The sequence below is a fragment of the Girardinichthys multiradiatus genome, chromosome 15, assembly GCF_021462225.1.
Source record: "Girardinichthys multiradiatus isolate DD_20200921_A chromosome 15, DD_fGirMul_XY1, whole genome shotgun sequence".
Classification (NCBI taxonomy): domain Eukaryota; kingdom Metazoa; phylum Chordata; class Actinopteri; order Cyprinodontiformes; family Goodeidae; genus Girardinichthys; species Girardinichthys multiradiatus.
In genome coordinates, this window is record NC_061808.1 from 3,093,015 (window position 1) to 3,117,972 (window position 24,958).

Below are 24,958 nucleotides of genomic sequence, written 5' to 3' on the forward strand. Positions count from 1 at the left end.
ATGTGGGCGGGACTTACGGGGCTGGGCGGAGTCCTGAGCCAGGCAGGGCTGCTAATGCTATCATTGTCCTCGCCCACACAGGAGGACACACTAGCTGAGCTGGGGGACACAGGACAGGGGGCGACGGGCGGCGGCAACACACTCTGAGAGCTGTAGCTGTCCTGCTATAAAACACACAGACATTGGTCACACACTCAGAGACGTGCCCATCAACCTGTAAAGAGCTCAAAGGACATTTTTAAACCATCTGAAATTCATCATACGAACAGAACAAATTTTAGTGAAACACATTTCAGACAGCTTCCAATCTTCTCAAGAGTGGACGTTCCAGCAAATTAACCCCAATGTCGGAGTGTGTGATGCTCTGAGAAATTACCGCAAAAAACCAAAAGCTCCATCTCAGACTCTACAGCAAGTCCGGTCCTTGAGAACTACCACTCTGAAACTTTTAGATGCATCCCTTCTCCAACACACCTGGATTCCCTGATCAGCATCCAGTCATTCAGCTTTACAGAGACCTGCTACCAAGTCATTCATTTGGTTCAGGAATGCATCTAAAAGTTGAAGATAGTAGCTGTGGAGCTGGACAGCCCTGTCCTCCAGGCCTCATTCAGCATGATATATTCTAAAGTTAGCATATGTGCACACACACAAGTATGTGTTGTTAGGAAAGGGTTTTGGGCATAGAGTCATACAAACTGCCAAGCAAGGTGGTGGAAGAGTGATGATTTGGGCTATTTTGCAGCAGCAGGACTGAGTGGCCTTATGCACTAAAGGTTATCTGTAAGTCAAAAATAAGATCCTGTCTCGTTTAATAATTATGGCTGTTTGGAAAGATTGAAGGAGAAAGCTTCATCTAAATGAAGCACAAAACATCTGGAACATCTGGTGGAATGGAATTTGGGTCCGAACTGGTCATCAACAGGACAACGGTTAGAGACACAGCAGAACCTTTACATAAGAAAGCCTGAAAGAGTCGAGGTGTAGCAACGGCCTAGTCAAAGTCAAGAGCTCAACCTGATTAAGATGGTGTACTGAAATTTATGTCTCCAATGTTGGAAAGAAGAGTGGGCCAATTTCCCCCTGATAACTCAGGACCTGAGGGACACCTGACCCACTTAACCTTCAGCCTGATCAATAACCAGAGATACATGAACATAAACTCCTGTTTGACGCAGAACCTCGTTTCTCCATCATCCTTTCATAGTTTGAATTGATTTGGCCTTCCCTGTTCCTTAATATCCAATAAAAAATGAATTCAAGAACAAAGAGGAACTTTTTTCTGTACGCTGAGCTGACATGTTTCTAACAACCAGGAATTTGTAGTTTTACATTGATGGAGAAACAAGTGGCTTTGTTTGTCACATCTCATCTATTTCCAGCTTGAAAGGAGCAGCAGCAGTCGAAGTCCTCGACAAGCTGCAGGATCAAAGCTGCGTCATCCTGAGTTAAAGTCATAACCACGGCAGCCAGAGTTGGATCTGTGCCGGCTGGGATCAAGGCTTCCTCCTCCTAATGAGGAGAGCAGAGTCAGACGGGAGCAGCGAGGTGGAGACGTGGGCGCTCTAAAAAAAACAAGCTGCAGCTCCTCGTTTTCAGCGTTCTGCTGGAGACCGACAGATCAACACAGTCAGCCAAACAGGCACCAGCTTGTTTATGGAGCCTCTCCGGCACCGAGACATTCCCATCCCAGTTTTATTCTGCCTCAGAGATTCAACCTGGAACCCGAAGCTTTATCATCCCCCTCCAGTTAATAAGTTATTAACAGATAAATCATCTGCATCATTAAAGCTGTAAAACTAAAAGCCCAAACAGCTTTTGCTGTCTCATTAACACAAAGGAAGCAGATTCTGAACTTCTAGTCAAAGAATCTTAGATGGTGACCAGTTCATCAATCAGCTTCCCAGTGTTCACCTGAAACCATGAGCTTCAGTCCATGAAACCCAACCCAGCCGGTTCTTCTGTTCAGGAGCTTTAAAAGGAGATAACAGATGACTGAAATGAATCTGGAGTTGTAGCTTAATACCGTAAAATAAAATGATCCCTGAAAAAAAGCTGAAGATATTCTAAATCGCTACACTTTTGTTTGCTAGAACGTTTTCATGGAACCCTGAACATTCATCTCCAAACGACTGAGTCCTTCATACAAACACAAGTCCTTACAAACTGTCTGGGATAAAAGGTTCGATAAAAACATGACTGCAGCTGCTGTGACTCAGCAGGAGGTCCATCTGCAGCAAGTCTTTCAAGTTCATGCTGAATGCATCAGAAACATCTGGAGACCTACTGAAACACATTGAGGGACTTGTGTGGCCAACTCCACTTCTGCTGTTCTGATCTGATCTGTTCAGTTCAGCATTCATGCATCTGTTAGATCCAGCAGAGGGGAGGGAACCCGGCAGAGCAAACAAGCCGACGAACAAACCTTCATTTTGGCTGGATCGGCAGCTGGACCGACACCCTCTCTGCTGAGCTCAATTCGCTGCTTTGGTTCTCCATGAGGGCCCATCCCGTCTGTCGCCATCATCCCTAAGCCTGAAAGGATGAAGGAAAACCCACAGATGATGAGACATTCCTGATCCCAAACCTCTTAGTGATGAGTGTGCCGTCCAACCTGGAGAGGTGTAAGGGGGTCCCTGAGGGGTCATCCTGCCAGAGTTGCTGGCGGGCTGCAGGCTGTAAGGTCCTCCAGAACCTCCCATCAGGGTCATTGTTGAGTAGCTGGCCTGCCTGGATATTAAAGAAGACTGATTTTAATAAGGTCAGAGGTCATCGACAAGGCAACAGAGATGCAGCAACACTGGAAACGTAATTTGAATGTATTCCCATGTTATCGCTCTTAGAATGAAACTGGTATCGTTGGCTCAAAGCTTTACTAAATCAGGATATCAGAATTCAGCCAGAAATGATATAATAAAAAAGTGCTAATTTTCTAATCTAGAACTTGCTTTATTTTCCATTTTCTATTTAGTCTAATAAACGTTTTCTATACAGGTTATTTTATCGAGACATGACTCCTTAGTTGCTACAGAGACTCATTTTAAACGGTTAGAAAACTGATTAAACAGAAAATGAATTCTACAGGAACCTACTGCTATCCAACCAGAACGGCTGTACATCATTAAAAGCCATTTTCAAATTGCCCTAAAAAAGGTTCTTCTGTTTCTTAACAGTTGGTCACTGAAGGCCATGAAAATGACCTTAAATTGCTCCATTCCCTCATTTTGTTTCTGGGCTTCCCTACAGTTCAGAATCAGAATCAGAACCAGATTTATTGCCAAGTTCGTACAAACAAACACATTTTTTTTTTTTATAGTTTTCCTATTTCAGGCCAACAGTCAGTGAAGGAGGGGCAAAGATGATCCCTCAGACTAGAAGATGGATCTTAGTCCATATCAGAGATTCCAGGTTAATTTAGAGGTTTTGATTAAACAGAAAACCCTTTTTTTGTTCTCTACGATCACTCTTCCTTTGAAACAAACTAATCTCCTTAGTAATGTACAAAATCTACAAGCCTGTAAGTTATATGCAGCATAATCAGATTCCTACATGGAGATCTGCCACTGCATTAGAACCTTTGACAACCACACACCAGGGGGCGCTTTTCTCCCCGAGTACCACCCGTTTCTCACCTGCTATGAGTTGTAAGTGAGGAGTTGGCACTTGGTCCAGAGTTGGGGACCATCTCAGATGGCTTGCAGCTGGTAGTGGGCCCAGGGGGCCCCATGCCCTGGCCAGCAGCTTGCGGCATGTTTGGGGAGGTGGGGGCCACAGTGCTAGATCCAGCAGTGTAGGGGCGGCCCCCAGCCCCAGGTCCGGGGCCACGGCCTGAGGGAGTTGAGGGGCCCTGACCATGCATGGGGCCAGTAGTGTTCAGCCCCATGTTATTGGCCAGGCTGGGCCCCGGGCCGCTGTAGCCGGCAGCAGGGATCCCACCGTAGTGGGGGGGTCGGGTGTAGTTACCTGAGGAAAATGAAAGAAGACATGACACACAGACATATTTATTCATCTCTAGCTGCAGGTGTCTTCATGTCTTACCTGGGGGACCATAAGAGTGGCTGCCCTGCTGGTAGGAGCTGTGGTGCATGGGACCCACTGGTGCTGGGTGGGTGGACATGGGTGAGGGACCAAAATGGGAACCCTGGGTGCTGCGGTGCATGGAGGGAGGGAAACCTGAGGCAGATATAAACAGAAATGAGACTTGTGGTCTGGTAGTTGAGTCTCATGAGCTGCTTGTATCTCCTGTTAAACCCAGTCAGTCAGTTACAGGCTGCAGCTCTGACTGGTGAGGTACACGTTCTCCTGTGAATAGGTGCGTTTGATTTATTAACTTGGGACATTCATGGACTGTGAGCTGTTCATCACTCAGAACAATCATGTCAGGCCTTTCAAAATAAAAGCAATTTTTACATTTATTAAGAAATTAAAAATGGTCTCTGTGGTTTGATTATGGCAGCATTTCTGACCAGAAGACACAGGAGCTGAGCTTGAGGCCTAAAGTACCACAGCAGTAAGAAAATGATGGAAGGACGTGTTGTACCTCTGTCTGGAGTCATGGCTGGCAGCGAGGAATGAGGACCAGCATCTGATCCGGGACCAGAGACCTGAGGGGCCACTTGAGACCCTGAGACACACACAGACCCAGTGTTACAACAATGTTTCAGTCACACTGCTTTTCCTCATCATCTTCATCCCACCTGGCCCGTTGGTACTGGTGGGGGACAGGGGCCCTGAACGGGATCCGGCTGGGGACAGCGACGGGGAGGGAGAGGGCCCTGTTCGAGCCAGAGGGGGGAGACGTGGTGAGACGTGGGGGGAGAAAGGTGAGCGGGCCCCTGGAGTCGCCTGATCTCCTCGAGTGCTGCCTGAACCAGAGGCCCCTGAACTCACTGCCGCCTCTGTGCCGGTGAGAAGGTCTTCGATGGAGCGGGAAAGATCCTGGAAGAGAAAGAAAGACTTACTGATGTTCTGGATCCCCTGCATGGGGGGATAGTTCAGTCTGATCTGTGTGTGTTGTTCCAACAGGTAATAAAACCTGGACTCAGATACAGACTGGAGTCAAATCTCATTCCTTAGACCCTCAACCCCCTACAGCTCCTTAATTAATGGCTGCAATCACTGTTTCCTCAAGCTCTGATTGGACAAACAGATGACATCATTGTCATTGCTCAGTTTTTTTAGAGGGACGAAGGGAGGGAGGGAGGAAAGAGTTGGGGAAAATAAAATCGAAAGAAAAGAATAAAAACGATAATGAAGCCCTGCTTTCAATCTGCCCCACAGCTTTAAGCCAGCCATCAGTACTCTCAGCCCACCCCCTCCAACAGCTCAACCAATCAGCAGCTCCACTCCACAAACAGCGTGTTTCTCTGTAGCTCCACGTTACTGCAACTGTTTGTGTATGTCAGTGAGGACCAGAAGCAGTTTCAGTCCAGATGTTTGCACAGTTGATTCTTTACGTCATTCTTACATCGCAACCTGAATGATCGACACGTCTCTCTTTACATTGATCATGGTTCCACCTCCTGGAGGCATTACAGCTGCATGTTTCAGCAGGTAAACTGAAGCTGGTCGTCTCGGAAACGGACTGATCCAGGTTGTTCAGAATCAGACTCAGGGTCAGACTACTCCTGGAAGCAGCACAATGGGCCCATAGGAACCAGAGCTATCATGGATGATGAAACCTGATGTCAGAGAAGAGAATCAGGTTGCCATAACAACCAGCAGCCCTCAGATGGAACAGAGACAAATTGATTGAACCAATCAATCAAAAGAGGCATGTTGTGTTTCATAAGTTTAAGAAACTGTCAGTTGACTCAGAGGTGAGGTCAGACTGAACCTCTGATCTGAAGTCAGCTTAATGTAGAGGCCCGTTTAAGCAGCAGATTCTGCTGAGTTTCTTTAGTTTCTCTTCTTCTCGACCAACAGTCGCCACGGCAACTGCATCAGCAGCAGAATTTCAGACGGAGCAACAGGAGCAGAGAGACAGGAAGATGATGGTGAAACAACATCAGAGAAGAATGTCAGGGAAAGCAGAAGGAAGAAGAACCAGGGAAAGATCAGGGTGCAGGAGAAGAGACGGATGGAGAGATGATGAGAAAGAGGGTAGATCACAGTTGGAGGTGAAGGTAATTTAGTTCAAGCAAAGAAGCCGACACACTTTCTCTGTTATGATGGAAGAAAACTACAGAAACATCTCAACATGAGCAAGAGGCATCAAACGTCAAATTAACTGAGAAACAGACTGTGGATCCAGGTTCTGGGTTCTGAGAATTTCCAAATTTTGCGTGTTAGAACATGAGCTGATGTAGATATCTGACAATAATATTACTGTTCTAGCCGGCAGCTGATATTTACTGATGTTCTGTACATTATATATCTATTTATCTGTCCTTTTAACACGCCGCTGACATTACCTCTCTGGTACAAACTACCCACAATCCTTCACTGCATCAGTATCACATGACCAAACAGATGCCGCTTGAACATCTCACCAGATGGAACGTCGGTTGTTATTATCGGCCCAGTTTTAGTTATAGGGCCAATATGGTTCTAAGTGCCAGTAGGTCGGGCATTGCTGCTTTTTTATTCATACTACTTGAACTTTCTCACATCTTCGTATGTAAAGTACGGTAGTTATAACGTAGTGGTTAACTGTGATACATGGTTTTCAACATTTTCCAAAGAAAAATCAGTAAACTGTGGCATACATTATATTCACTCCTCGAGTCCATAGTTTCTAGAACCACCTTGTTCCAGCTGCGGGTTTTTAGAATATCTCTAGAAGCTCAATCCCAGTCAGACTGGATGGAGAGCGTCGGTTAATATAGGTTCTAATTTAGATCATTTGATCTAAACCATCTCATTGTATCTCTGGCTGGATGTTCAGGGTGGTTGACCTGCTGGAGGTGAACCTCTGCCCCAGTCTCAAGTCTTCTGCAGCTTCCAACAGGTTTTCTTCCAGGAGTGTCCTGGATTTAGCATCCTCACAGCATAATGCTGCCACCACCATGTGTCACAGTGGGAAAGTTCAAGGTGAGTCAAGAGGAGTGATTCTTAGTGTTTTATGTAGGTCCTCATGATGCTCTTTGTTCAGTAATGTTCTCTGATAAACCCGAGGCCTTCACAGAACAGCTGCATTTATATTTAGATCAAATGACCAATGGGTGGACTCTGTGTAATAAGTAGGTGACACAGGGAATGAGTTGGGCTGGATCATGTTTAGTGGTATCAGAGTAAAGGGGGTTGCATATGAATACATCCCGAAATTTTCATTGTTTTATTAAAAAAATGAAAAAACACCATGTCATTTTCGTCACAATTATGCACTACTTTGTTTTTTTCGGTCACATTACATCTACATAAAATACAGTAACGTTTGTGGTGGGAACATGGAATATGTGGGAAAAATAAAGTATGTAATGAACAAGGAGGAGCTGCAGGACAATCTGAGAGCAAACGCAGCAGCGAGGCCTGAAACCTGTTCAATCTGCCACACAAACAGCTCCGCTCTATGTGTCAGATCTGACCCAGCCGGATCCACTGGGTCAAACTGGAACTTCAACAAAACATAAACTTTAATGATGAAGGAAGGGAAACGGTGTGTCCACCTGCAGCTTTTCAAAATAAAATGTCTGCCTGCTACTGACAGGAGGTCACTACAGGATGGCACAGATTTCATCAAATGTTGAGTTCATGCTGGTATTTTGTCAAGTCATTGCATCATTCCAGTGGTTCGGTCCGTGGTTCTGAGCATCGGTCAGCAGAAACCACTGCTGTGCTTGGACTCACCGGCAGACTGGATGGTCTCTCCTGCTGGCTCAGACTCATGTCTTCGAGGCTCGGTTTCCCAGGAGTCATAGCTGCAGACTTGCCCCGCCCACCATACGCCTCCTGAGGCACCTCCTGCATCAAAGCAGACGGATGAATCCATCATTAGTTCCACGTGTCAACAATGAGGGATGTTCTAGAAATGTAATGATGGTCAACAGCAGGTTCTGTCTTTGTATCCTGAACCTTAAAGAACAAACCGGGCCACCTTCTGCCGAGTTCTGTCTGGACGTTACTTTCAACCAATCAGCATCTTTGAAATCCCTTCAAGTTCTGATAAACATTGTCAGCATTTACATCTTCAGCGAATGTTAAACTAGTTTAGTTTTAAAACCTTAAATAACCATTCAAATGATTCCCAACCTGCTGGATTCCAAACTGGGAATAAAACCTGATGTTTCCCAAAAAGGTTCCAGTCTCCGTTATCAGCTTCAATTATCTCTAACACTATATGGTAAATATTTTATTAATTTACCTTCATACTTTCCAAACCTACTTTAGATAGGAGAACTCTGGGACTATAAAACTCATCGGCCCAGAAGGGGGAGAGAGGCCGGTAGAGGTCCGGTTCTGTTGGTCAGATCTACTTCAGGCCTGACAAACAGAGACGTCGCTGAGGTCCTTGGTCACTCAGCTGACGTACAGTAATATTTAATATGAGGGTCAGAATCTGGAAATAAATCTTTTAACAAACAAAAGGTGATTCTGTTGTTTGGGTGTTTTTGGTGTCATTTTGCTGCAAACGAGGACAAAGATCAGAGTCAGGGGTTTTCCTCTGACCTGCATCCCTGACACACACACACTGAACCTCTGACAGTGTTAAACCATTAGATACAACCCAGAAGTGTTATTGTTTTCTGATTTACCAGAACCAGGAGCTGACCAGCACCAATAACACCAATGACTGGAAATGATCCAGACAGACAGAGGTCAGCAAGTCTCCATGTTTTGTTGAGCAGTGGATGTGAACATGGGCAAGCGGGGTCCTACCTGCGGCGGCAGCGGGCAGGGCTGCATGTATGCTGGCTGGCTGGGGGCGGCCGGCTGCTGCTGTGGGGGGCTGAAGTACGGCGGCTGACCCGGGTGACCGTAACTGCTCAGGTTCTGCTGCTGTGGGCTGTACTGAGACCCCATCTGAGGAGAAACGAGTCCGGTTAGTGAGGAGGTCCGTAGGTCAGAACAACTTTAGTTACAGAAGAAATTTCCTGTTTCTCTGCTCAGGTCGACAGCAAGGCCTCTGGAAGGGTTCTGAGACCCATTTCTACAGAACAGAACCTGTTGCTGGGAAGTTATTAATCATTCATTCCCTGATGATAAACTGTAATTCATGGTTTCTGAGGTTCTGGCTGTAAACAGCAACAGATTTGTCACCAAAAAGACTAAATATTTCTGTTATGAACCCGAATGCTTTGTGACCAGATGTCCACAACGTCCATCGCTGCTACAGCCCCTCCTCACAGCTAACTGTACGATGTTTGCTAGCAGTCAGTCAGTCACCCGATGCAATCCGCTGGGTGTTGATGCTAAACTGAACTTGTCTGCATTGTTTCATAACCAGAGTTAAACAGGGAGAAATGTGTCTGTATGACTGGAGTTTTGGCTCCTAGAGACAAATTCTGGATTTAATTAAACTGAACAGTTTGAATAAAGTCAGACTTATTGGAACCTCGATAAGCTGTTAAATGTTTTCTAGACGTCCGTCTAACAACCAAACCAAAGCTTCTGCTCAGTTTCTCTGATAACTCCTTCTGTCTTTCTGCTGAGAAAACATTACTGTGCTCTAAACTAAATTCTAATTTTTTGTCTTCAATTCCAGGCTTGATATCTGAGAATTGTGGGTAATGTAGTATAGAAACCCTAATATAGAGAAGAAAACATATTCCATTGAAATAAAAACACCATCTGGAGGCAAAGATTCCCAAATATAAATCTTGATGAAATCTACTGCTTCTCATCAGATTTTGACTTGTTTTCAGCAACACGGACATCAACAGAGACCTTTGACCTCGCAGACCTACTGGCTGTTTGTGCCTCTGACGTTCAGTGTCCCCAGATAAACAAGAAAAATGTTCTCCTCAGGATAAGGAACAAAGAGTGATGAAGAGGAGACAGACTGACAAGTTTGTCTCCAATCAGACAAACGTTCGGGGCTGAAACAGAAACTCCAGAATAATTTAGTCCTTCATTCAGAGAGAGAAGACAACCAGGAGCAGCTACAACGGAGGAATGACTTTGCTTCCTCGGAGCATTGGAGGAGCTGCAGTATGCAAACATTCAGGTGTAAATTCATGCTTCAACAGAGCCACCATCTGTATCTTTGCTGCATTTGAATCAAAGTGTGTCACAGAAACAGTGAGTGATAATGAATGGTTCTATAATTAATTAGTACAATGCTCTCCTCTCTGGTCCTTCTAGGAACATCCAGGCTCCTCTACAGTCTAACTTCACACGGATTCATAAGAGGGCTGCAAGACATCAGGAAAATGTTTTACTGCAAATTCAACAACAATATTGGTTATGATTAAACTATATTTTCATGACACTTTTCTTTCTTGACCATCACATAATGTCCACATCACTCTACCATCGGGTGTGAGCGTTAAAGCTAATTCATTTCCATCCAGATGGCCAAATACAGACACATCTACAGAGATTAGAATATCGCCAAGAAGTTCAACATCGTTTGTCAGTCATTTCAGAAAGTCAAAGTCACTTATTAAAATGATTCATTCCACAGTGAAATATTTCAAGCCTTGTGATTTTGATGAATACGGCTTACAAAGACTGAGAACCCTAAATTCAGTGTCTCAGAAACAGAATATTGTGGACAAGTTAAACAATGGAATCTCCTGATTTCACATCCTAACCAGCTGATTAACTCCAAACACCTGCAAAGCTTTTCTGAGCCTCTAAACGGTGTCTCAGTCTGGGTCAGTAGGAGACGACCATGAAGACGACTGATAACTGGACAGATGTACTGAAGACAGTCACTGACACCCTCCACAAGAAGGGTGTCAGTTCCTCATTCCTAAAGAAGCACAGAGTTCTTCACAGAGTGCTATAAGCAATTATTTTCACAGAAAGTTGAGTGGAAGGAAAAAGTGTGCCCCAGCAACAGGGATAATCAGCCTTGAGAGGATTGTCAAGCCAAATGCGTTGGTGAATTAAGGGGAGCTTCAAGGAATGGACTGAGGCTGGAGTCAGAACATCAGGAGCTGCTACACATCATGAATCCTACGTCAACGCAGTCATCTACCAGAACATTTTAGAACACTTCATGCTTCGTCCTACTGACAAGCATTATGAAGATGCTGATTTATTTTCCAGCAGGACTTGGTACCGGCCCACAAAGGCAAAGGTATTAGAAACTGGTTCGGTGATCATGGTGTTGGTGCTGGATTGGCCAGCGAAACCGGCCTGACCAGAACCTCGTAGACAATCTATGGAGTTCTATCAAGAGTAAGATGGACACCAGAACCAATAATGCAAATGGCCTGAAGACTGCCATCAAAGTCTGGGCTTCCTGAAACCTATAATATAAATTATAAACTATATAACATATGAGTTTAACTTTCTGAACTGAGTGACTGAAAATATTGAACTTTTTTGTGATTTTCTAATTTTTCTAGAAGTATCTGTTTATCATCCATTTGCAGAACAAGAATAATTGAAATCATTGAAACCTCAAACATGATGTCAAGCAGATATTATATCAAGCAGTCTTCTACCATTACATTATTACACACTGATCTGACATTAACGACTGGGATTGGAGAAATAGTGCAGCTCTGATTTGAAATCGTCTGAATTGACCATCTCTGCATCTCAGAGCTGATATAAGTTGCCTTTATTTGTTTTTATTGTTTTAGTGATTTTAATACAACCTAATTATGTTTGCTTCTCCTCCACAGAAGGCCGGGGAAAGGGTCTCTGCTCGCACCTAAAACTAAAACTCAGTGACGTGTCCTCAGATGGTTTTTAGCCTGACTTTTATTTACAGATGGAAATACTGCAGGAAGATCAAGGATGGACATCAGAAGACCTCCTTCTGATTGGTTGGAACATCTGGAGAAAATCAGTTTAGAGCAAGGGTGTCCAAAGTTGGTCCTCGAGGGCTGGTGTCCTGCATGTTATAGATGTTTCCCTGCTTTCACACATCTTCAGATGATTTAGATGATTACAGTTCAGCAAACGCCTGTTAATCAGTCATCAATGGAGATCAGGTGTGCTGAAGAAGGGAAACATGCAGGCCACCGGCCCTCAAGGACTGACTTTGATCACCCCTGGTTTAGAGGTACCATGAGTCCGGTGTGGTGTCAACAGTCAAGCTCCAATATATGTGTGGGGTTGTTCCTCAACCAAAGGTCCGGGTTTCCTCCTGATTCCATCCAAGAAGACAGCCATTAATAGAGTGGGATAAAGACGTTCCAAGAGCAACCTCTTCCATCAATCCAGGAACGGTTTAGTAATGATCTGTGGATTTTACAGCATGATGGAGCACCAGGTCACAACATTAACGTTATAAAGTGTCTCAAAGATCAGAAGGTGTACAGTTGGGAAATTGGGTCAGGATGCTCCCCAGATCTGAGCCCCACTGAGAAACTGTGGCCAGCTTTTCAGAAACAAGCATGGAAACAGAAACCAAAAAAACTGGGATCATCTCCAGGAGACTCTCGAAGGAGTCTCATTTGTGCAGGTTTCAACATGTTTTACAGCGTGACAGTTTGTGTGACTGAACTCATTTTATCCCATGTGACCCAGAAAAGGGAAAAACCGTGAAATGTTTGCTGAATAAATGCTTAAAGGGCTAAATGTCAGACTGCTCCTTTAAATGGAGGAATCCCACAGTTGTTGGTGTCGACTCTGAACGTTGTTCTGCTGCCTCTGAAACCAGAGTCCGTCTGAACAGCCCTGAAACAGAAAGCTGCTCAACGTCTAATTTCCCTGGAATCAGGTGGGAAATAAATGAGGATCCCCAGGGCCACCTGGGGTGCTGGTGTTGAGACAGAAGTCATTACTTCCTCCTCTCTGCCTGCACACTAATGCTCGCCTGAGCTTCGGTGTGATCTGTCAGCATCACCACGGCTTCATTCAGCCTGCCAGTCTGGAACACCGTAATAACATCACTGCAGGACCCCGGGAGGAGCTCCAGGGGGTGGAGGATTTGACACTGATGTTTGAAAGCTTCCACCTCTATCTGCATGAGCAGAACCGGTCCTCCACCAAAAACAAAGCTGGTTTATTTTCTGATCCTGACTGGTTCTTCCTCTCTGCATGCTCTGACATGAAAACCAGGCATGATGACACCAACGATCACATTCCTCCACCTCTGCTCTCATCTTTAACAACAGAACACCAGAATTATTACGGAGAACGTCAAAGCCTTGTTTTTACTTCAACGCAGTCCTGGTACCAGCATACATCTGGCGCCGACAGCTGTTTGTCCATATGAAGAACCTTCAGACTGCAGAGAGCTTTTCACCGTTCTTCTTAGCACTAAAAACAGCTCCAGGTTTTAAAAACGAAGGAACTGAGAACAATCTGAGACCTATGAACTCTGAACATGTGTCACAGTTACAGAAATTACCGTAACAACAAAAAGAGTTGGGATAAACTAGCGAAGTCCTCCAAACCGGTCCAATAGGTTTTAGGAGTTCCTGGAACCAAGTCAGAAAGGGATCCCTTCATTGTTTGACTGCATCAATGGGGGTCACTGTACTGTGTTTACCGCTTCAAGTCCTCCTTACATTATAAACCAGCTTCATCCTTCCACACACACACAAAATCAGGAGATCACGGAGAACCTGAAGGAGAAACTTCATCAGCAGGAATGGAGAAGCAGTGACATCTGTAGTTTTAACATCAGTCACCATCATTTCCCCTTCACCTCCTAAAGAAGCTGAAACTCTGACCATCTGAAACCTGTGGTTTAAAATGTTTCTAATATCCCTACAGGCTCAACCAATCACCATACAGCTGCATCACCAACAACCTGAGCAGCTGCAATTCATGCATTTAGTTTAAAAAAAAATACACAATATATTTTCATGTGCATGGATTGTATTACAAACTGTGCACATTATTTTATTAACAAGATCTGGCCTTTGTTCTTTGAATCTTTAATGTTTTCACCCTTTATAATGATGTTTACAGTGGAAGCTTTGGACTCAATGAAGCTTTGGACTAAATGAAGCTTTGGACTGAATGAAGCTTTGGACTAAATGAAGCTTTGGACTCAATGAAGCTTTGGACTCAATGAAGCTTTGGACTCAATGAAGCTTTGGACTCAATGAAGCTTTGGACTGAATGAACCTTTGGACTAAATGAAGCTTTGGACTAAATGAAGCTTTGGACTCAATGAAGCTTTGGACTGAATGAAGCTTTGGACTAAATGAAGCTTTGGACTCACTAAATGAAGCTTTGGACTGAATGAATCTTTGGACTGAATGAAACTTTGGACTGAATGAACCTTTGGACTGAATGAACCTTTGGACTAAATGAACCTTTGGACTAAATGAACCTTTGGACTGAATGAAGCTTTGGACTAAATGAAGCTTTGGACTAAATGAAGCTTTGGACTCAATGAAGCTTTGGACTCAATGAAGCTTTGGACTCAATGAAACTTTGGACTCAATGAAACTTTGGACTAAATGAAGCTTTGGACTAAATGAAGCTTTGGACTCAATGAAGCTTTGGACTGAATGAAGCTTTGGACTAAATGAAGCTTTGGACTCAATGAAGCTTTGGACTCAATGAAGCTTTGGACTCAATGAAACTTTGGACTAAATGAAGCTTTGGACTGAATGAATCTTTGGACTGAATGAAACTTTGGACTGAATGAACCTTTGGACTAAATGAACCTTTGGACTAAATGAACCTTTGGACTAAATGAAGCTTTGGACTAAATGAAGCTTTGGACTAAATGAAGCTTTGGACTAAATGAAGCTTTGGACTCAATGAAGCTTTGGACTCAATGAAGCTTTGGACTCAATGAAACTTTGGACTAAATGAAGCTTTGGACTGAATGAATCTTTGGACTGAATGAAACTTTGGACTGAATGAACCTTTGGACTAAATGAACCTTTGGACTAAATGAACCTTTGGACTAAATGAACCTTTGAACTAAATGAAGCTTTGGACTAAATGAAGCTTTGGACTAAATGAAGCTTTGGACTAAATGAAGCTTTGGACTGAATGAAACTTTGGACTAAATGAAGCTTTGGACTGAATGAATCTTTGGACTGAATGAAGCTTTGGACTGAATGAAGCTTTGGACTAAATGAAGCTTTGGACTGAATGAAGCTTTGGACTAAATGAAGCTTTGGACTGAATGAAGCTTTGGACTAAATGAAGCTTTGGACTCAATGAAGCTTTGGACTCAATGAAACTTTGGACTAAATGAAGCTTTGGACTGAATGAATCTTTGGACTGAATGAAGCTTTGGACTGAATGAAGCTTTGGACTAAATGAAGCTTTGGACTAAATGAAGCTTTGGACTGAATGAAGCTTTGGACTGGGACTTGCTATGAGCAAACACCTGTTCTAAAATACTTGGACTGGTATTGATGAACCTGTTATATTCTGTTGTTTTTACTTAAAGTTTTCCATCATTAATATTACACTCACTATTCTGCTTCATTTATTTTTTCAAAAAGTTAAGTTATTAAAATAAACAATGTATTTTTGATGCATATGATCAGACACAACAATCTGACCTCTGCAGATCAAACCAAATCCAAAGTGTTAACTGAAAACCTGTGAAATGAAATCAATTCCATATTTTACAAAGATGAGCAGTAGAAAACATCCAAACCAAACAACTTCTGACAAATCCTCTGAAAGTCCACCATCTGTGACTGAGAATCATCACCACGGCGCCGCTTCCAACTCTCGGGGTTTTTCTGCCAGAAATCATCGGCAAAACCCGAACAGCAGCTCTGCTTGGAGCAGAAGCCTCAGACCCAAATCAGCAGTCTGGACTCTAAAAATAACCGGCACCAGAAATAGACTGACCCAGACCAGCTGGGCTCGACCCGCTCCACTGTAGCCATGTGGTCTGACAGCACCAACACGTCTGTTGTTCTGACAGAACTGGACAGTAAATGAGCCACTGGAACCAGAGAGCAGAACGTCGATGTCTTCAAATGTTGCTGCAGATTTAGATACTGGGATGAAATCAGTAGCATGTTTCTATCATATTATTAAAAGTATGAGAGACACAAACCAGTCACCAAAAATCCTCCACCTACACCTCAAATAAAATACTGGAGAGGAGATTTTAACAGCCAACAACAAACTAGCCAGATTATCCCAGAGATGGTGTCAGTAAAGCTCCAATCGCCTGCAGGACGCAGCGTTTAAATAACCATAAATAACGATAAATACAGTTCTTACTGAAGAAAAGCCCACAGGTCCACCAGCTTCTTTCAGAAGATGCATCTGCATAGAAGACCTTAAATCTGATGGATTGAGTTTGATATACTGTGATAGATTTTATCTGAATTATTACCTCAGATTGCCAACCTGGTGTCCATCATATTACAGATAGAAGGCGTGTATTTTGGATAAAGTTTAAATAGTTGTTTCAAGTTAAGCAGGAAGGCAGACATGTTAGAAAACAACTAAAAATAAGCAACAACTAAATTATTTGGATTTCTAACTCTGTAATGGTCTTTAGGAGCTCTACACACAGGTAGTAAGTTTTGTTTCTGTGGGTTAAGGTGTTTTATAGTTAATGTGGAGTTCCCCAGGGTTGATGTCTTGGCCCATTCCTATTTCATTCTGAATGTTTCAAAAATTATTTTGTTTAAAAAAGCCCCAACTCTTTTGGTCTTAATGTAAAGCAGTGGCTCTCACTCTGTAGTCTAAGCCCATCAAAAAGCTGGAAAATATTCCAGCCCTCCTGCTTTAACAAGACTGGAAAATATATTGGTGAGGTTTATATTTTAGTTACGGAAGAAAGAAAACGTCGATACTGTTTGTTTTTTTTTTCTCTATTTCTATTGTTATTTGCTCACTGATATGTGAAAAAAGCAAACTGGATGGTGTTAATCCTTTTCTTCTGCATTGCTTTGATAGTTCTTCTCTATGGTTGCATTTTAGAGCAGTTTCTGGCGGTGAAACAGAGAACGAAAGATTAATTTTGAGGTTGAAAAGTATTCCTAGTTTTATAACCCACACTCTTGTCATGAGGACAAAGGTTAACTAGCTTTTCTTGTGAGAAATACAGTTTAAGTAAATATTAAAACGAGGAATGCTAAGCTAATATTTTGAAACTGTTTAAAAGATTTACACAGTAAGCCTTTTGCAGTATAATAAATAAATTTTGGTGTAGTTAGAGTTTATTTAAGTATTCTATAGTAAGCAATGCCACCTGCTTGCATAAACAGAGAACAGTAATTAGCTAAAATCCATAGAAATAGTAATCGGTTCTGTACCGGCACACTTCAGTGAAATACGTGTGTCAGTAAAAGGAGTAAAAAACGTGCCGCAGTGTGGAGCTCTCGATCTGCACTGCTCTTAACACTACTGAGGAACAAAACCTGGTTCTGCTGATTTGCTGACTGTCTAACAGACGGGAACACTTTACATTAGCTCTGCTAGAAATGATACAAATCAGTACGCATTTTGTTCTTTGCCCGTTGTGACACCAGGCCTCCCCCAGGGGGCGTGACTAACACGTTTAGGGCTAAGTGGAGTACAACAATGTTAAAGAGCCATCTATCATTTAATTATAAACATTTTCCAGTTTGATTCCGATCATTGGAACATTTTTACATATTTAATCCTGATACCCTGCTTAGTTTAATCCAAATGATGCTAGTTTCATCTGATATTCTGTTCCAGGTTAACTTAAATATGGACCAGAAACTATTTAAGACCATGTCAACACCACTATAGGAAGACCATGCGCCTCCTACCTGCTGCTGAGGGTAATGTATCCTACCCATTCCCATCTGCCCCCTGCCAGACATTCCCATTGGGTATCGTTGGGGGGATGGGGAACTGTATGGTTGTCCGGGATACGGCGCCCCCTGCTGCTGGGAATATGGGCTATTGCCCATTCCATAGAGCTGAGAGCGCTTCATCGCCATCGGGTCCATAGGCGGCACCTGAAGACGAGGACAAACAGATAAATGATGAAGCACATTCTCTAAATTCAGTTTAAGTTGAAGATGATTGCACAAAGGTGTATGTTGAGTTTAGAGCAGCCAAATTTAATGGAATTATTTTGTGTGATAAAATATTTTATGTTTTCAGGCATTCTCACGCAGCGTACATACTTGGTCAGTTGGACAGACTGTAAATGGCCTGAATGCTCAGACCTGGTGTAGGTCCTGCATGCGAGCTTGTGCATCTTACAGAGGGTGATGGGGACGTATGATTGCAAACAAAGTGTCAAGAAAATGGAAGTTATACATTATCAATCTAGTCATTGTTATTTTCAACAGAAGTATTGCTGTTTCAGATTTTCCTGGTATTGCACACCTCTAGTTTGGTGAATATTTTTATGTCAAATTCTATAAAAATCTTGCTTGACAGATTCTCATTATCATTACCTTCTTCATGCAGAAGTGGCCAGCTCTACAGTTCAGGCAATTTCTACAACTACTCTTAAAACATTTTTTTCTTGGCAGCATCAGGACGGTCACAAATTCTCCAAATAAAAAACTATTTTCACAACAAAAGTTATGGATAAATGCTGAGATACATTTCATGATGTGCTCACTGCTGCTGCACCACACTGAGCATGATGTCAAGACGTGGAGCAGAACAAGTCCGCCTGCTGCTTCCTGAGGTCTTCTCTGAGCCCTGAAAGCCCACAGCCAAGCCTCTCTCACTGCATGTGAGCAATCCAAGAAACCTGGGAGGCCACTTTAAGCTTCTGTCAGCAGTCACGCCTGGATAAACTTTAATATTCACGCTCACACAGAGTCTGACACACTGCTAGACCAGAATGTGAGAGCCATGAGAAAACATACGTTACCACAGAGCTGTAAACAGGATGTGATGCAGAGCTGAATCCTTTCTGAATGAAACATTTCTGACAGTCAGCTGAGAAGCGTGAACAGACCAGCTCCACACGGCTGATCAATAACCAGGATGTAAACAAATAAGGAAAGCTTGGCTTAAAAACATCTGACAGCTCTGATCTTAGCTCTGCTAAGAAGCGCTCTGATGTTCCTGGTTTGAAGCTGGACATTTATGTTGTCTCATGGAGTAACAGGAGGAAAGCACACTATGGCTTATCTGGTACCTAAACGCAAACTCTGAAATAAAATAGCAACACGGCAATCTAAAGCGAGCGTTATATCCGAGAATTTCAGGTGTATTCACAGCCAGCAACAGAGCTCATCTGTGCGGGTGGAATTACCAGGTTTTCAATCCAGATGAAGAAGGAAAGCTCTCAAACATCACGATTTTAAACTGTTCTTATTCATTTTCAATGCAGCATTTAAAGTCAACTCCAGTTAGTAGCATCTATAGACCTGAACTAACCTGAAGAGTTCAGTCAAAGTTTTAAAACTACAGCGTCTTGCAAAATTATTCATACTTTTCACGTTTGTCACATAAAACCACAAACTAGAATGTATTTCTTTAAGATTTTATCTGGCAGACCAACACACAGTAGTGATTAACTGCAAAGTTGACAGAAAACCATTCATGGCTTTAAAACTTTATTACAAATAAAAATCTGCCAAGTGTGACTATCATATGTATTCATCCCCCTTTAGTCCAACACGCCTAAATAAATGGTCCTCTGCAATCGCCCTATTAGTAAATATGGTTCATCTGTTTAATCTTAGTCTGCAGCTTTTCTGTTTTTGGCCTCAGAGGTTCTTTACAGAACAACCGGCATCATAAAGACCAAGGAATACATCAGACAGGTCAAGGAGGAAGTTGTGGAGAAGATTAAAGCAGAGTTAGCTTCTAAAATAATCTCCCAAGCATTGAACATCTCACAGAGCTCTGTTCAATCCAACAAGAGGAGAGGATGGACCAACTGCAGACCTACCAAGACATGGACATGCACCTACATTGACAGCAAAGAGGATTAATCAGAAGAGCAGCCCAGAGGCCCATGGTAACTCTGGAAGAGCTGCAGAGACCCACAACTCAGGTAGTAGAATCTGCTGACAGCACAATTAGTCGTATACTCTACAAGTCTGGACTTTACAGAAGAGTAGCAAAAAGAAAGCAAATGTTGAAAGAAAAGAGTAAAAAGCCCCTTACAAGCCCCCTACAAGCCATGTAGGGGACACCACAAACATGAGGAAGAAGATGCTCTGGTCAGATGACACCAGAATTAAGCTCGTTGGTCACCATGCAGAACACACCATCCTCACAATGAAACATGGCGGAGGTAGGCTCATGTTGTGGGGACGCTTTTCTTCAGCAGGGACAGGGAAGCTAATCAGAGGTGATGGGAAGCCAAGTTCAAGAAAATCCTGTTAGAGGCTGCATTAAGACATGAGACTGGGACGGAGGTTCATCTTCCAGCAGGACAACCGTCCTAAACATACAGCCAAAGATACAATGGATGGTTTTGATCAAAGCATATTTATGTCTTTGAATGGCCCAGTCAAAGCCCAGACCTAAATCCATCTAAGAATCTGGCAAATCTTTGAAATTGCTGTTCGGAGAAGCTATTCATCCAATTAGGACTATTTTGTAAAGAACAGTCAAAACTTTCAGTTTCTAAAAGAGTAAAGTGGGATACCCCAAGAGACTTGATGGTTCTATAAAGACAGATGGAGTCTGAATACTAATGCAACATATTTCTTTATTTTTTTTAAACCATGTGCTACCTTTCTTCCAGTTCACAATTATGGACTTCTATTGTTTGTCTATCACAGGAGGTTGCCCAAGTCCAGCCTTGGAGAGCTACTTTCCAGCAACGTTTAGATACATCCCTTCTCCAACAAACCTGAATCAAATGGCTGAATTCCCTCATCAGCATCCATTAATGCAGCTCTGCACAGGCCTGGTAACAAGCCATTCACTAGATTCAGGTGTGTTGGAGCAGGGATGCATCTAAAGGTTGAAGGATGCTAGCTCTAAAGAACAGGACTTGGGCACTCCTGGTCTAGCAAATAAAATCCCTAAAAATACAATGATGTCTCTGGTGAGTTTGACAAAACATAAAAAAACAAATGCTATAAATAATTCCAACATAGAACTGGTCAAGTGTCATTATTATAGAGGCGTAACTGGAAAAACCTTTTTATCTCCTTTCCAGTCCATTAAATATAACCTAGCATTAATGACTACCACAATAACTGGATCCCATCTCTTTTTTGATAAGAGATCCTTGTGGATTCATTGTTAATGATAATAATATTGTTAGTTTCTGCAATTGAAAGTCGATGCTGGAAATCCTCTGTCCCGGACACGGATCGTAGGATGACCGGTGTCAGAGACTGCTGCCTCCGGCTGGCTGGCAGCTGTAGCTGCGGGGGCAGCTGTGTTTTTATCCCGATGCTGATGGGCACATGGCTAATCTGCATGTGTGAAGGTCAGGGCTCCTGTGTGGAGACTGGAACACAATGGGCGTTTTGCCCATACATTTCTGAACAGATCAGGGGCTAAAAGCTAAACAGCTCTGATGAATAAAACTTGGTTTTAAGCCACACTGAGCTGTTTTCTGAAAGAAGTAACGGTGAAAAAACAACCTAACGGTCGCCTTTATTGACTTAAAAAGAAGGGATAATTAGCATATAATAAGTGGTTAATGGGTGTCAGGGAAGAAATTACCTGTCAGCTGAATTCTGACACCAGTCATCACCTCATAATATTTCCAGATGTAGTTAAATTACACTAAAGTTGATTAAATTAACAAATTTGGCCGTTAACAGTTTGGTTGTGTCCTAGAGATCCGCTCAAGGCCCACGATGCTAACATTAGCTTAGCCTAGCAAGCTAAAAATGGAGTCACCTTGGACACAAAATAAAAAACGTTGAGTTCAGTTACATTTTTTACCTCTGGTGGATGATATTCGATATTCCTCGTACAAATAAAGAAGACAGTGTGGTTCTTTGTTAAGTTAGTGGTACAAAATACCAAGAATCCGTGTGTCGTGTTGTGTAGATCGGGTGTCAGTGATACCAGTAAAGCTAACAAGTTTAGCATAGCGGCTAACTGAGACATAACGGGCGGTGGTAGGTATCTTCACTAGTAGAAAACTGACGTTAATTCGGCACAAATCACCTGAGATCTGCCGCTGCTCGGTCCGTTGTTCCCCGGGTGACTCCTCTGTTGTCCTCCCCAACCATGAGCTACAGCTGAGCCGTACTGGGAGCCCGTGTCTTCCGCCGGCCCCACGGCCGATTGGTGCTGCTGTGCGGCGGGATTGCTGTAATCTGAATATCCGCCTCCGTAGCCGCGCATCATCGGGCTCGGGGAAGTTAATAACTGGTTTAAAGTCGGCGTAGCCCCTGAAGGGTGCTGCTGACCCTGTCCGGGAAACCGCTGAAATCCTCCTCCGCTTGCAGCCGGAGAACTGGCGGCAGCCATAACAGCTTTGGCCGGGTTAGCAGCGGCCGGGCCCATCAGGTTGTTCCCCTGCCGTGAGGGGCTCATCATACCCCCGTAACCGCCGCTCCCGTAGCCCGCTCGGTAGTTCGGATAGTGGTTGTACGGGCTGTTGTTGCTGTAGCCTTCGTGGGAGTTGTGGACCTGGTCCATGGTGCCGTGTACCGTGTGTGCTGCTGCTGTTACCCCAGTCCCTGGGCTTTGTTGTCCGCCATGTTGATCGAAGCAAGGCCCTCCTCTTCCATTCCCATAATAATGATTAAACTGGGAGCTGGCCCCAGTCGGAGGAGGGTTGTTGCTACTGTTGCTGTCTGATCCCAGGCTGGCATCCATCCGCTCCTCCTCCTCCTCCTCTGACTGGCTCAGCTGGTATTGCTGATGTAGCTCCTCTTCTCGGCTGCTCCCCTCCAGGAGGAGGTTCTCTTCCCCTTCATGGTGCTGTCTGTCCCCGCTGCGGTATCCCTGCTGCTTCCCCTGACCCTGCTGGATGCTTTTGTTGGGGGTTTGCTTCTGGCGCTGATGCTGCGGGATAAACCAGAGAGTTTGATGAGATGCTGATGATGACGAAGATGATTGAGGAGGGGGAGGAGGAGCGATTCTCTCCTTTATTCTGAGGATTCTCTCTTTATACCTGCTGAGGATCACTCTCCATCTGGGTCACATCTGGCCTGAGTCTGACAGTCTTTGTGTTTGGTGGGGATTGCTCTTCTTCCTGCAGTCCAGCTTGGATCCCCTCTGGTGTTTGTCATTCATGCTCTTACCTCCTGATGGTCACCAGTGCTCCCAGACTCAAGTTATCTCCGGGTTCTTGTTACCATCCATTGCCACATGCTCGGCTGTGGTCAGATGTGCACAGACCAGGCAGTCACCCCTTCCAGACTGTAGGGATAATTAGAAGATCTTAAAAATTTAAATTGTGGTTGATTAAATGCAGTTTTGTAGCATTTAAAACACTTAAAAACACTCCCAATCCCAGATTATTCCAAACACTTCCATATGAGAATCAAGGCATTTCTTGGTCTTTTGCATTTTGAAAACAGTGAATGGATCGTTAAGCTTGTGAATGAATTCATTGCATCAAATAAAAGTGTATAAAGTGCTACAATAAATGGCAACAGGACTCCTGTTGTTGGTTTCTAAGGAAGTTTCAGCTCTTATCCGTAGAAATCATTCCAATGCTATAAAATCTGCAAACCTGATCAAATTCCAGGCTTTTAAGATTTAAAAAAGATAAACACTTTTACCCTTAATGTGCCAACGTATCCTGGATTATTCAACTAAAAACCAAACAAGGGGATAAAATGATAACATTATGCAGTAGCCTGGTTGCATAAGCGTGCAGGTTCCAAATACCAGTTGGTTTTGACCCAGAACCTTCAGGTGTCGGTTCCATAGATTACAATTTTTCTATTTTAATTAACTTTTATTTTACCAGAAATAATCTTCCTCTTTCCAAGTCAGTCCCAGCTCCACATTATCAACCAATATGAGACAGAAACTAAACAAATCGTTTACATTCGACATAAAGCCACAGTGATCACCAGCAGCTTTCAACAGCAGAACATGTACATTCAGGGCTCAAAAAGACGGTAATCTTGCTTTTAAAATCAGCCACGATTGGCAGATAATCCAGTTTAGGTTGTCTGTTTAACTAACATCAACATTTCGGTGAGAATAATTTAAAATATATCAGCCAAACCCAGTTGGTGTTTGAGGGATGACAAACATATTTTGTTTGTGAGTAAAGATTGTAGCTTATGATGGCTTTAAGGGTCAGGAGAGAACATGAGTGAGAGGAGAACCACCTGTTATGGCTTTTTAAAAGTGTACCAATGAATCAACCTATGACTATTTAAAGAAGACCATCGGGGTTTCTCATACAGGCTGCTATGATGTGTACAAAAATGCGTACAAAGTTACAAATATGAACGCTGAATGTTACACTGAGTCTAACATTTTCAAAAAAGAAACATTAGCAAGCATGTATAAACTGTCTCCATATTGATTAGTGATATAAATGCACTGAAATAGAAACATTTTGTCTGAAATAAACACTAATTTTGAAGTTTTTGTAACTATTTAAAGACAAGAACATTGTAAACGGCTGCGTTACCTTATCATGAAGTGTCACAATTCCTCAAACATTTTCTTCTCTGTTTTTTAATTGTGGAAAACACATCATTCAGTCAATCATCAGTCATTTTCTACCGCTTATTCCATAGTGGGTCATGGACAAACTGGTGCCTATCTCCAGCAGTCTACGGACGAGAGGCGGGGTACACCCTGGACAGGTCGCCAGTCCATCGCAGGCCAACACACAAACAACCACGCACACACTCATTCATACACCTAAGGGAAATTTGGAGAGACCAGTTAGTCTAACATGCATGTCTTTGGACTGTGGGAGGAAGCCAGAGTACCCGGTGAGAACCCACGCATGCACGGGGAGAACATGCAGAAAGTCCCCTGGCCGGGAGTCGAACCGTACTACCAACCGTGCAGCCCCACATCATCAAGTGTTAGTTTCCATTTATTGAGCTTTATCAGAATTATTTTTACGGTTGAAAGCAGATGTTCTGTGGGACAAAATATTGGCACA

General features: G+C 43.3%; 1 protein-coding gene across 2 annotated transcripts in view; it reads right to left on the minus strand.

The window, feature by feature from the left end:
• The window catches only part of arid1b (AT rich interactive domain 1B (SWI1-like)), a 35,304-nt gene extending 12,278 nt beyond the window's left edge, over positions 1–23,026 (minus strand). The window contains exons 1-12 of one of the 2 annotated variants that reach the window (XM_047387606.1): positions 22,991–23,026; positions 22,036–22,881; positions 17,748–17,939; positions 8,818–8,961; positions 7,789–7,902; positions 4,698–4,938; positions 4,541–4,624; positions 4,039–4,173; positions 3,633–3,963; positions 2,615–2,730; positions 2,426–2,535; positions 18–161 (exon numbers count right to left, since the gene is read on the minus strand). In XM_047387606.1, the coding sequence (XP_047243562.1) occupies positions 18–161; positions 2,426–2,535; positions 2,615–2,730; positions 3,633–3,963; positions 4,039–4,173; positions 4,541–4,624; positions 4,698–4,938; positions 7,789–7,902; positions 8,818–8,961; positions 17,748–17,939; positions 22,036–22,881; positions 22,991–23,011 (2,478 nt within the window). In that variant the 5' untranslated portion in view covers positions 23,012–23,026. Of the gene's footprint in view, positions 1–17; positions 165–2,425; positions 2,536–2,614; positions 2,731–3,632; positions 3,964–4,038; positions 4,174–4,540; positions 4,625–4,697; positions 4,939–7,788; positions 7,903–8,817; positions 8,962–17,747; positions 17,940–22,035; positions 22,882–22,990 lie in introns of both variants that reach the window. The other variant, XM_047387604.1, reaches the window with a different exon arrangement.
• Between the last annotated feature and the right edge of the window lie 1,932 nt (positions 23,027–24,958).